Source organism: Elephas maximus, chromosome 12 (assembly GCF_024166365.1).
Source record: "Elephas maximus indicus isolate mEleMax1 chromosome 12, mEleMax1 primary haplotype, whole genome shotgun sequence".
Lineage (NCBI taxonomy): Eukaryota > Metazoa > Chordata > Mammalia > Proboscidea > Elephantidae > Elephas > Elephas maximus.
The window spans coordinates 18,038,760-18,051,141 of NC_064830.1; the positions used below are offsets into that span (position 1 = coordinate 18,038,760).

Below are 12,382 nucleotides of genomic sequence, written 5' to 3' on the forward strand. Positions count from 1 at the left end.
GTTTAAATGTTTGGAATTGGTTATGTTTCTACCAAAGACAGAATTCAGTTTAGCGATTTGATCAGTTAGGATGGTGGAGCCAGAGGAATTTATCTGGAGACACACAAAGGTTTAAAAGTCAAATGAGTCCAGCGTCACCTACAGACTGAACTCCTTCACTGCCTACCACTGAGGCCAGTGATTGCGGAAGAGACAGAGGAGGAAGGAGGTGAGTACTTGCTTCCATGGGAAACCTGAGAGTCAGCTAAGCTTAAAACACAGTTACATTGAAAGCTCTCCACTAACCTTTTCTACAACAATGAAATATGGAAAACCCAAGCACTAGAGACCTGTGTAGGAGAGAGTGGCGGACACTGAAGGAATTTAAACAGGCAATGTGGTGTCTAGTGGAAAAATCATCAGATTTGGAATCAGAAAATGAAGGTTGGTGTGTTTGTTCCATTTACTAGCTGGGTGACACTGAGGGGCAGAGGGATCTCAAGTTCTCCAATCTTTATAGTTTTTTTCAATAATAAAGGATAACAATGTTTTAGGGACAGTTATAAAAATCAAAAGGATTATTATGTAAAAGTCAACTTTTCTGTGTCTCAGTCTCCTCATCTGTTAACTAGGGATAATCATTGTACTTAGTTTATAGGGCTATTAGGAATTAATGAAGTTAATCCATGTAAACTGCTTAGAACAGTAGCTGGCTTATAGTAAGCACTCAAATCATTAGGCAGATAGTTACATAAAGCGACAATGTCGCCAAATCATAACAACCCACTGGACATCAACTATTATTTCTTGGTTTTGGTGACTGGTTTGTTGCAAAGGAGAAAAGAGCCCAGACTTTGCCTATTTTCTTTTCTTTTGTCTTTATGAGACGATGGCCAGAATCATTAAAAAAAAAAAAAAAAAGAAAACTCTGCTGCAGTAATGATTTTTAAAATAGGCACATTTATCTATTATCATTCATTAAGCATTAACACTCTTCAATGATAGACTATAAAGAAAAATACACATAATGGAATTTAGGATTATAATCTAAGACAGAATACTGGTAACAACAGACATAAACAGGCAAGTATATGAAAGCCATCAAGACTACAAATAAAATGAATATCAACAGTCTGTACAAACTTCAATGTAGCTGTCTAACCTGTGGAATAAAGATGGGATGAGGAACATGAAAAAAAAAAAAAGTAAGTTTTTACCCAAAAAAATGAATGTTGTTCCAAAACAATAACTAGGAATAAAGAATCATCTGTTTGATGTTTAAAAAAAAAAAAAAAATCAAGATTTTTTTTCTCTAAAAAAATTCACATGACTGTAGAGTTTATAAAGAGTTTTACATTTCTAAAACAGATGGCCCTTTGAGGGACCCCAAATCCTATTTTAAAATAAAATGGACAACGGTGGGGATGATGATCACACAGCAAATAAAGCTAAAATTAAAATATATCTTGAAAAACATGGGAATTGGGTCATCCTTAACTGGCTAAAGACCAATAAATGTAATATTCAGAGTGGGCATTCTGGAGCCGGACTGCTGAGGCTTGAATCCTGGCTCTGCCATATATTTATAAGCTGTGTAACTTTGGGAAATTAATCTCTCTGTCTCGGTTTCTCATTTTTAAATTGAGGACAATAACTGTTTAGATTCTAAAGTTGTGGTGAAGATTAGCTAATAAATGTAGAGGTCTTAGAACTCTTGTCAGGCACATGACATGTGTCCAATAAATGTAAGCTATTTTTATTATGAATGTTGGATGTTTCTGGTGAGTTGAGTACAACTAAACACCATTCCACCGATACTGCTGAAGATACAACTCGACATGACCCTGCCATATAATAAAATCAATATATTCAATTAAATCTACGCAAAACACTGTCAATTGTATGGCATAGCATATTAGAAACCATTAAGAAAAAATTGTTGCCTTCGATTCTATTCTGTAAGACCCATTCCAATTTCAGGTAAGTTAAAACGTAAAAGAATGTGCATCTTAGAATCAATGAAATATTGATATGAAAATATTGAAAAGTGGTCAGTAAAGTTAGATTGCAGAATAGTTCGTTCAAAAACACAATTGCAGATATAAAGTGTAATTTTTCCACTGGCTTCTAATGGTGGAAGCTATATTCCTGGGACAGGTTGTTGTTGTTCTTAGTTGCCATGGAGCTGGTTCCAACTCATAGCAACCCTATAGGACAGAGTAGAACTGCCCCATAGGGTTTCCAAGGAGCAGCTGGTAGATTTGAACTGCTGACCTTTTGGTTGGCAGCCAGCTCTTAACCACTATGCCTCCAGAGCTCCAGGAGTGGTCTTTAATGGAGGATCTGTTGTTAGGTGCCATCGAGTCAGCGTGTTTGTTGCTGTTTGGTGTCATCCAGTCTATTTCAACTCCTAGTAACTCATAGTAACCCATGTAACAGAGTAGAATTGCCCGTATGGTTTCCTAGGCTGTAATCTTTCGGGGAGCAGATCACCAGGTCTTTTCTCCTGCGGAGCCAACCTTTTGGTAAGCAGTTGAGTACTCAACCGTTGAGCTCCTTAAAGGAGGGTTTAGCTTCTTGTTAACTACCAGTCCCTTCTGCCATGGACAAGGGCACACACTGTAGGTGGGAACCTCTCAGGACCGAATCCAGCCGTATCTGGGGGCACAAAGAGAAGCAACCAAAGCAATTCTCCCTTGCCACTGTTCCAGGGGGAAGAAGTCTATAATATAAATGCTGAAGTCTCCCTGCAACCCACCCCACATTAGAAACTTCTTGTTTCTCAGATGTAGGTAAAGAACCAGCTTCCTAAAAACTAAAAACCAAAAAAAAAAAAACCAAACCCAGTGCCGTCAATTCCGACTCATAGCGATCTTGGGTTAAGTGTTAGGATTTTAACACACTGCCCTACTGGAATGAAAACTACATGCAAAGTAAAATTTAAGAGTAATGTCAACAGAAACAACTAATTGCTGTTGAAATTTAAAACAAGATAATCCATGTCCAGTACAGAAGAGACAAAGACTCCTAACGGGCTCACCAAAATCTGTTTGCTTTTCCTCCAGGGCAAACAGTTTAACCTAATTTCCTAACCTCACTTGCAGTTCAGCACCACCGTGTGACTTGGGAAGGGCAATGGATGTGGGGGAGGTGATGGAAACACTGCTTCTAGGCTTGGCCAATGAAAACTTCCCATGCATGATCCTCCACTCTCGTCCCCTTGGTATTGACTGAGTGCAGCAGAGGTGGCAGAAGACTGTGAAGTCTTAGAGGGTGGTGGGGCCACAAGATGAAGGAACCTGGGCCCTTAGGTAACACTCAACTGTTATATGAACAATAAACTTCAAATGTATTAGATCATCAAGATTTGGAGGCTGTTGTTACAGTGGTGAGACTACCTTAACATAATAAAGGCATTTTCAAACAGCACATAGTGGGCCACTCACATATATCCAATATTGAATCCTAGTATAACAGGTATTTGAACAAAATTTAGTTACATGCTTATCTAGGTCAAATTTACCAGAGTGGTGTATAAGACAGAGTAGTAGGGAGTAATTAGGGGTTATTGAAATTAATGACTGACATTACTACAAGAAAGGTTGAAAAATTGGGCTACAGATGGGGTAAGCCTACGTGTCAGGTTTTCTGTGATGGTCCTAGTAGTAAATACTCTCATTATAATTAGGTATCCTAATCTGGGGCTCAGAGAAAACATCCTCACCAGAGCTGTTTTACCTGAAAACATTTTCAACATCCTAAAGTAAAATTTAGATTCTAGAGTTTTATTAATTTATTAAGATGGGCACCTCCACAAAAGCCTAAACCAACAACAACGCATTGCCATCAAGTCATCACAGCAACCCTACAGGACAGATTAGAACTGCCCCATGAGGTTTCCAAGGAGGGCCTGGTGGATTCGAACTGCTGACCTTTTGGTTAGCAGCGATAGCACTTAACCACTACACCACCAGGGTAAAGGACTAAACAGTGGGCTTTAAAGTACACAAAAACCCATTGCTGTCGAGTTGATTCTGACTCATAGCAACCCTATAGGGCAGAGTAGAATTGTCCCATGGGGTTTCCAAGACCTTTTGGTTAGCAGCCGAGCTCTTAAACACTGTGCCATCAAGGCTCCTAAGTACACGAGGGGATCTTAAAATACCTCCATGGAGAATGTACAGGCTGACACCTAGGAATGATAAAGCTCATATGTCTTGAGAGATTTCAGAGTCACCAACTGAAAACCTTATACGGGGCCAGTCAGGTAACCAGGTACATACAAGGTGACAGCGAAGGATGGAACCTGCAAGGAACTATAGCACAAAAGCAGTGTTAATGCACTCACAGTCACTAAGACACTGTGTGGTAAGTTAAAGTCACTGCATACCACACTAAAGCTATTTGTGGGCAGACCCTGCCCACTTGGTGCCCCCCGTTTAGATATACGCATTTAACAAGTGTTTAACAAGAATGTCCACTGTGTGTCTGAAATCTGGGATTTGGTCTAAATGCTGTCTTGAGGTTCTTTCCCATTCTACTGCTCTAAGTCATGTTTTATGGTGAAATATGATGAGCACATTGACAATATAAAAAAAAATTTAAGACACAAAAAATGAAAAGCAGGTGAAAGATGGACAGATGGGGAAAAATACAAAGAATTCGAAAAGAAAATAATTTCTTTAAAAATACTTTAATTTGCATTAAATATAATAATATGCAGCCCACAAACTCTCAGAAACACAGCTAAAAAAGTGCAACTATCGAGAACTATGATAATTTTGAAAATAACAATTTAGCTTTTTATTTGGCATCTGAGAAGATGCTGAAGACAGGCAATGTCAGCTTACCTAGAGCTTACGTACATGCTTTTTGCTATACATTTGGGCTCTTAATTTAAAATTTCATACAAGGAACACTTCATGAAGGCTAATTTAAATTCTAAAACTACTGAGAACAAACAAAACTGGTATAGGTGAGCAAATCTCTCTTCTCCCATTGGCTGGATGGCAGGATTACTGAACAGGTAGGATCTTCTTTGCCCTCTTATAGTTGGTGAGGAAGCCAACTGTGAGAAGTTAACCGAACTGTCAGTAGGAAGGAGAAAGCAACGCTGCTTGGGTCTATGGGCAGGGTACTAGGATTAGAGCCCTGGTTGCCTTGAAAGAAAATGAGGCAAATAAGTATAAAATACATTTTACAATGAGAAAATGGTTAGTGGACAGTTGAGTCGGTCTTCATTATTTCAATTTGAATGACACGGGACACAGTTCTAGATGGTTTATTTTAAAAGTAAAATTTCCTTTAGTCAAGTGCTAATACTTCAGTTTGATATATTAGGCTTCATTTTGCTAAATCCTGGCAAGGCTAACACAGGGCTCCTAACACACATCACTAGGGTAAATAATACAGCAAAAAGCGTATTTAACTTAAGAATATTAAGGACTTAGGTGTATTCTTCGTAAACAAACAACTGCTGGTTAGATTCAAAATATTTTGTGGCTTTAAAACAGGTACTCTGCCTTTGTTTTAAACCATTGTGCAATGCCTGTTTTTGATCGTTTAGGTTGGTTTTCACTCTAGTGAGGCCAAAACACTGACATTGACTGACCTTTAAAGAGTCATCTAACCGTTTGGAAATAATTTCCCTTTCTTGATCTTATAAATTCTTACTTTTCCAAAGTGACTCACCATGCAAGAAATTCAGGATAGTGCTTCTCCTGTGGCCACCTAGGTCCCATTCAAATAGTGTTACTACTCAAAGTTCCAGAAAGCCCTCGTTATGAAACACTTCACCCACAGCACGGACCTGTGTGTGGCTAAACAGGCTCTGATGATGGTGTTGACCATGGCTGTGACCTTACTAATAATTTTATTTAAAATGCTTTGACCATATAGGTGACATTGGTTAATTTCTAACAATCACTTCATACGTTTCTTACTTAACTTGATTTCTTAAAGTGGTGAGAATATAAATTCTTTAATTGGTGAGAACCGTTCTCAACAGCTGTCTTGACACTAATTGACTTTGAAAACCAATTTTTCACCTACCTTAGTTTAATATGGATCCTCTGAAGAGCTATCTATCTCAATGGCAGCATTTTCTTCCTAGGCATGAAAGGGTTTAAAATTATGTAAGATGTAAAGATTTCTTTCTCCTTAATCAGTCTCAACCAGGGATTCTCAACCTTTGCCAAATGATGAGCCATTAAAAGACCATCCAATGTTGGCTCATGGTTACATATTAATTTCTATTTTTCATTTGCATAATCATTGCCTACACTTAAAATTCTGAAGTAGGCAAGGTATTACAATCTGGAAATTAAAAAGCCAATAATTTCAGATCAACCACCCTGCCCCAAGCAACTAAGTATCCCCACCTATTTCTTCCCTTTTGCCAGTGTTAAAGTAAGTCAAGAAGGGAAAGTAGGACTACAAGGGCCTAGACATTCAGTCTCTGAATAGTTAAGTGTTTTCCAAAGGAATTTATTTTATTGCACCTGCTACTCCTTCAATCCCATTCACCCATTAGGTAAAGGGAAAAAGTGTCATTTAGTTCTCTCTTTTCCTGGTAGTTATGCTGATTCACTCCAGAGTTAGCCTGGAATTCAGGGATTTTTAAACTTTGTTATACTTCTAAATAGGCTGAGAATTCCTGGTATAACCAATAATTACGTGGTCTTTAGATCTTTTAAGTTTAGTGTTTTAGCCAGAAGGATTTAATTTTATTAAAAAAATTTTTTTTTCTAATGGTTAGTATTTGTAAGAAAAAAAATCATGATTACAAGTATATTCGACTGCAGCACTATAACATGCAAATGATCTAAAGAGTTCTCAACAAGTGGAGAATTTTAGCAAATAACTTTCTAAAATTATTTTGCTAGGCAATTAAAATTATTCTGACCACTAAATAAAACTCCAATAAGTAAAATATAACATGAAGACACATTCTTCTGCTAATATTGAAAATGTTGGTTTAGTTATGAAAGCTTAAATTTCCCAGAATATGAGAACTGATCCTTAAATGTCCAGCACCGTCAAAGTTACAGCAATGGAGACATTGTCAACGGCTTCGTTTCATTTCTAGTCTTCAGAAAGGCTGTGACAGGTATCGCTCTATACTGCCAAGGCAGATGGACTTAAACTACCAGGTAGAATTTTATGTTATGCTACAAGAAGTGGACTATCTGGTGCTTAAACTGAAGGTCAAATGGTTTATAAAATACGGCAAGACTCTAAAATGATGCAGAATCGAAGGGACTAGAGTAAGATTACAGTACCAGTTTTCTTTTCTATCCATTTTTCATCCAGCTTAAGGCAGTTTTGCATATGTAAAAACCAGAGAGAACTATGTATTATAAGCACATATAAGATACACACACACAACAGATTCAAAGGGATGATGGAATGACTCAATAACCCATCTGTATCAGTACAAAAAAAACAAACTTTTCCAGAATGTACATGTAATAATTAAACCGATATCCTTCCAGGATCTGGTAACCTACTTCTGATGGCTACAGAAATGTAGAGATAAGTGCAGGTGATGCTCGTTCTTCACGAAAGCACCACATAGGCACTGGGAATTAGGTGCCAAATTCTCTCAAAAAGATTAGTGGAGCAGCTCAGAACACAGGGTCCTAACAACTGGTCTTTTAACAAACTTTAGAGATATGACCACAAAAAACAAAAACAAATAAACCAACAAACTAAAAACAAAACAAAAAAACAATTACTTTATAACTTTTAATCAAAATTTGAATCATCACTGTAGTGAATAAAAATTCATGAGTCAGAATAGCATGCGACTTTTTTTTTATTGTTTTCTAATCTATTTGTACACTTAATACTCTAGTATTGATTTCACAAACAGTGTAAAGGGCGTACAACAATGATATTAACCTGCATCTACTCACCTGACAAGGAATAAAATATTGCTTCTGAAATAATTACTAGTTATACAATATTATAAACTAATAAACACTATAAATATAAAAATGTTAACATTTCAATGTATCATGCCAATAACATCCTGCCTTTTTAAAAAATTGGTTAAAACACTTGTTAAAGGTCATGCAAAATAAATACTTCATGAAAACTGTTAGGTTACACTCAGACATCAAAGCAATAAAACACAGGACAGCAGCTACTTAGTGCAATGACTGGCCAAGTAAATAATTTATTCAGTATATTAATAAAACTCCATTAAGTGACAAACATACAAACGTAGCACTTAATTTAGATAACCACACATCTACAACCTCACCACCTAATATCCTTTCTATCTGTGATTTAGGATATATTGCCAGAATTAATTCTACATAAATACGCTACATTAAAAAGCAAAACCGTTTCGCTGCCTGAGAAGAGGGTACATTTCTGGTCCACATGATACTTCAATGTGATCACTCTCTTAACTCTGCTGACAATAAAAGGAATGTATAAAGTTCTATAGTCACACCAGTTGTATCTTTTCTTACTCTTGGTTACATTTAACTCTTTAAAAAAAGGTTATGATTTTCTTTCTTACTAGTCTCCTCCAAAATTAATTTGCTGATTTAGGAATAGGTGAAGCAGATAAACTCTGCCTTGGTATAGAAGGTCATGATTTAGTTTTACCTGATTATTTCCTTGAATTGTCGCAGTCCTTTCTAATTATTTCCTTACTTACTCATGCCATAAATATTTATTAGTGCTTGTCATTATCCGTGTCTGACTTCAGAGAATGACTTCCCGCTTTCTGAATCTCACTGCTGGCCTCACTAAGAAAAGCTGGCCACACAATTTGAAAAAGTGGCAGAGCAGGATGGGTTCTCTGGTACAAGGGTATGATGATGGTACAAGCCAGGTGTGCGGTTCTGAGAGAGCCGCCGTGTAACGTGGAGGTTACTGGTCCCTCTCCCTCATTACTGGGGATCCACCAAGAGCACTGTTGATTCACTTTCGTATCAATTTTTTGTACTTCCTTGTCAATTTTTAAAGCCCTCTTTATTATACCTTTTTTACTTAAAATTTTAAAGCCTCTTTGATAAGCAATTAATCTGTTACAGACAATACTGATTCCTCAATTTATAAGCATTCACCTTTAGCCTCTGAGCTACTTCGTGATCTGTAAATTCTAAACTAAATAGATTAAAACTCTTAGGAGCGAAATTTGCTGTGGTTCACCTAACACCCTGTCTTCTACGTAACAGGCCCTAAAATATTTGATGAATGAATTTCCTATAAAAAGAATCTCTAGCTTTTTATTTTCTTTGGTAAATTAAACCCCTTAACTTTAACAAAATATTTCTGATGTATCTTTATACCAGATCTCATCTCAAAAAATTTCTGTGGGGTTATATGCCAGTGAAAGGTATATTAATAGTAGTGAGTTTTTATGATTTTTGAATCACAAAGACAATGGAGGTTGATTAATGAATCAGTTCTTATACCTTCCTCTGTTGTCTAATATGCGATTCTCTCTTTTACTAAAGGCCTTGTTTGTTAATCATCTGTGAATGAAATGCACAAGATGTCGTGCATGGGTGGACCCACCATAAAACTCAGGAAAATTCTGTCATAGGGGTATAGTACTATTCTACTTTTGCTTGTTTTTCTTAAAGAATGCTTTCTCTTTCTTCCCCAAAAGCTGTACTATCAGAAGAGACTGCTGCATGGAGCTCTGAAGAATCTTTTGAGAGCCTTGTGTAACTTGAGCGTTGGCTTCGTTTATGCGTCACGCTTTTTAGATTTTCATTCTGAATAACAGTTGGGTTGGAACTGGAACCAGGCCTCAAAATGGCTTGAGAAGTATCCCTAATTCCTTCCATTTCATCAAAATTTTGATTGGCTCTATTAGCTGGGGCACTATTGTTGTTCAGAGTCATGGTGCTAGGTGTTCGATTCAGGTTGTAGGCTTTTTGGCATGTTGGCCAGTTTTCCTCAGGGCTGCTGGCTATCAAGCTACATTCAGAAGGGCTTTTCTTGTCTTCTGAACAAATGGACATCCGAGCTAGAACTGGATCTTGAAGACCACTCAAGCTGTGTGGTATTCCCCGTTTTCCACTGTGGCTGTCGTCTTCAAGCTCTATGAGATTTGCCTTTTCAAGCTGGGAGTCATCAGCCGCCTCGTTGTGAAGAGAGTGATTGGGGGAACTTTCACTGGATCTTACTCCTGAATCTGAGGAATCCTTTTTGTCAAGGAGTGCATCTGATAAATATTCTTTTGCTTTAATTAAGGTTCTAATAGGCTCTGCACTGTGTTCCGGAGATTTTGACGTTCTCTCTACTTTCCCTTCAGCTTTTTTATCCTTATCATCTTTGAGCAATGGGGTATTATCTGATTCTTCTGTCCCAGATTCATCTTCGTCGCTTGGAAGTTTTTGATAGCGCAGTCCACCTCCCTTAAGCTTCAAATCTGTCTGGAAGAGACTTGACCTTTCCGAGGATTTCTTGCTTGGAAGAAGTTTACTGCCTGACTGGTCAGATTTTTCATCTTCTTCAGTGATAGGATCCAGGGGTGAGGCATCATTGGTGGAAACACCTGATGATGAGTAATCTATAACATCTCCCCTCTTCATTAAAAATGACTTCCTTCCATCATCTTGCTTTGGTTCACTATCTTTCCCTTTCTCTTGTTCCAGGTTAGAATGAATGGAGCCCCCTGATGAGCTCTGACCCATATAATACGTGCTATGTGGAGAAGATCTGCCACTAATTGTTGTAGAACCTGTACCCCCTTCTAACTGGGACATCTGAGCAATATATTCTCTATAGGCATCTCTATACTCGGCCTGCACCTTATCAGTAAGCTTTGAAATTTCAATACTGGAATCCTGGGAATTGAGACTTGAAAGACTTGGGGTTCTGCGAGTTTGTGACTGTAAAGACAGAAGAAAAAAAAAAAATAAGAATTCAAGTAAGCAAAGGAAAAAAAAAAAGGCATAATAAGCATCAGCTCAGAAAGCACATATGTACACTATGAATAAAAAGTCCTCAAAATATCCAGTACTTTATAAAAGAATTCTATGTAACATAGTCAAACAAAAGCTATAAACTTATAATTCTATTGTTCCTAAAAAGTTTTATAAGAATTGAAACAAAATTAGTTTATTGTTAATGTTTAAAAGTACAGTTAAAGGTTGTATTAACAAATAATCTTAGCACTTGTCTTCTCATAATTTCAAACTGTTAAGGCAAAAGGCACCTCCATTAATAAAATATAAAAATTCCTCTCGGAAGTGACAAAGAAGAGAGATAAGGTATATCTCAAGAACAAAACACTCAAGTCTCCAATATATGCTTTGAAGGACCTTTTCTCAAATTGTATGACAGAAACTTTCTGTCAGATTTCAATTCAGGGGAAGACAATGTATTCAAAGAAAACATATTTGGAGAAAAAAAAAAGAATTTAAAAGGAATACAGTGTAATAAATAAGATGAATAAAGGATGCAAATGAATAGAAATGAAAGCCATGAGGCCAATAGTTGGGCCCTAGTAAACAGAGAAATGAAATATTTTTGAAAGTTTGATTTCCAATATGAAGTTTTAGAATTAGGATTGTTTTAGGTCCCAGGAAAGCTACTAAATGAGGGGTTAAAAAGTACATATTAAGATAAAGAAGATGGAAATGGAAGAAAAAGAGTCAAGGAAGCTTAAGAGACAAAAGCAAAAGATAAAACAAAGCAGCAGAAGCAAGGCAAAGTCTTGCACAAGGAAAAAATGTTCTCTTTTCCTTCAGAAGGTCCTCTGCAATCTAAGTGCTGTCAGTCATCCTTTAATGCAGTGGTTTTCAAAATGCAGTCTTCGTACCCCTTAAGGTCTCTGAGGCCCCTTTTTCAGGGGATCCACGCAGTCAAAGCCATTATCATAAGAACACCAAACCAAACCCCTTGTGGCTGAGTCGATGCCAACCATAGCGACCAACCGGACAGGACAGACTAGAACTGCCCCATAACGTTTCCAAAGAGCAGCTGGTGGATTCGAACTGCCGACCTTTTGGTTAGCAGCCAAACTCTTAACCACTGCGCCATCAGGGTTCCATCCTAAGAATACTAAGATATTACTTGGCTTTTTCACTCTCATTTTCACAAAAGTGTACAGTGGCGTTTTCAAGAGGCTACATGATGTGTGATATCACAAAAGATTTATTGCAGAAGCTGGTACTATTCAGTCATTAAAGAAATTTTCAAAACAATACCATTCTCGCTAAATTTTGTTTTGTCTTGGAAAATAGTTATTTTTCATAAAAATGTTATTTATGTTAACATGTAATTGGTTTATTTTTAAATAAATGAATAAATAAATATTTTTTTGAAACTTTCTCAGTTTTTTATTTCTAATGCAGTAAATACCTATAGCTATACCTTACGTAAACAAAGCTCTTTGGGGTCCTCAATAATGTTTAATAGGGTAAAGGTA

At 37.0% G+C, this 12,382-nt stretch overlaps 1 protein-coding gene across 8 annotated transcripts in view; it reads right to left on the reverse strand.

Moving 5' to 3' along the window:
- Positions 1-7,783: 7,783 nt before the first annotated feature.
- The window catches only part of KIDINS220 (kinase D interacting substrate 220), a 128,987-nt gene continuing 124,388 nt past the window's right edge, over positions 7,784-12,382 (reverse strand). For all 8 annotated transcript variants that reach the window (XM_049904674.1, XM_049904672.1, XM_049904669.1 and 5 more), the window contains one exon: positions 7,784-10,841. In XM_049904674.1, coding sequence (XP_049760631.1) covers positions 9,579-10,841 — 1,263 coding nt within the window. In that variant the 3' untranslated portion in view covers positions 7,784-9,578. The remainder of the gene's footprint in view (positions 10,842-12,382) is intronic.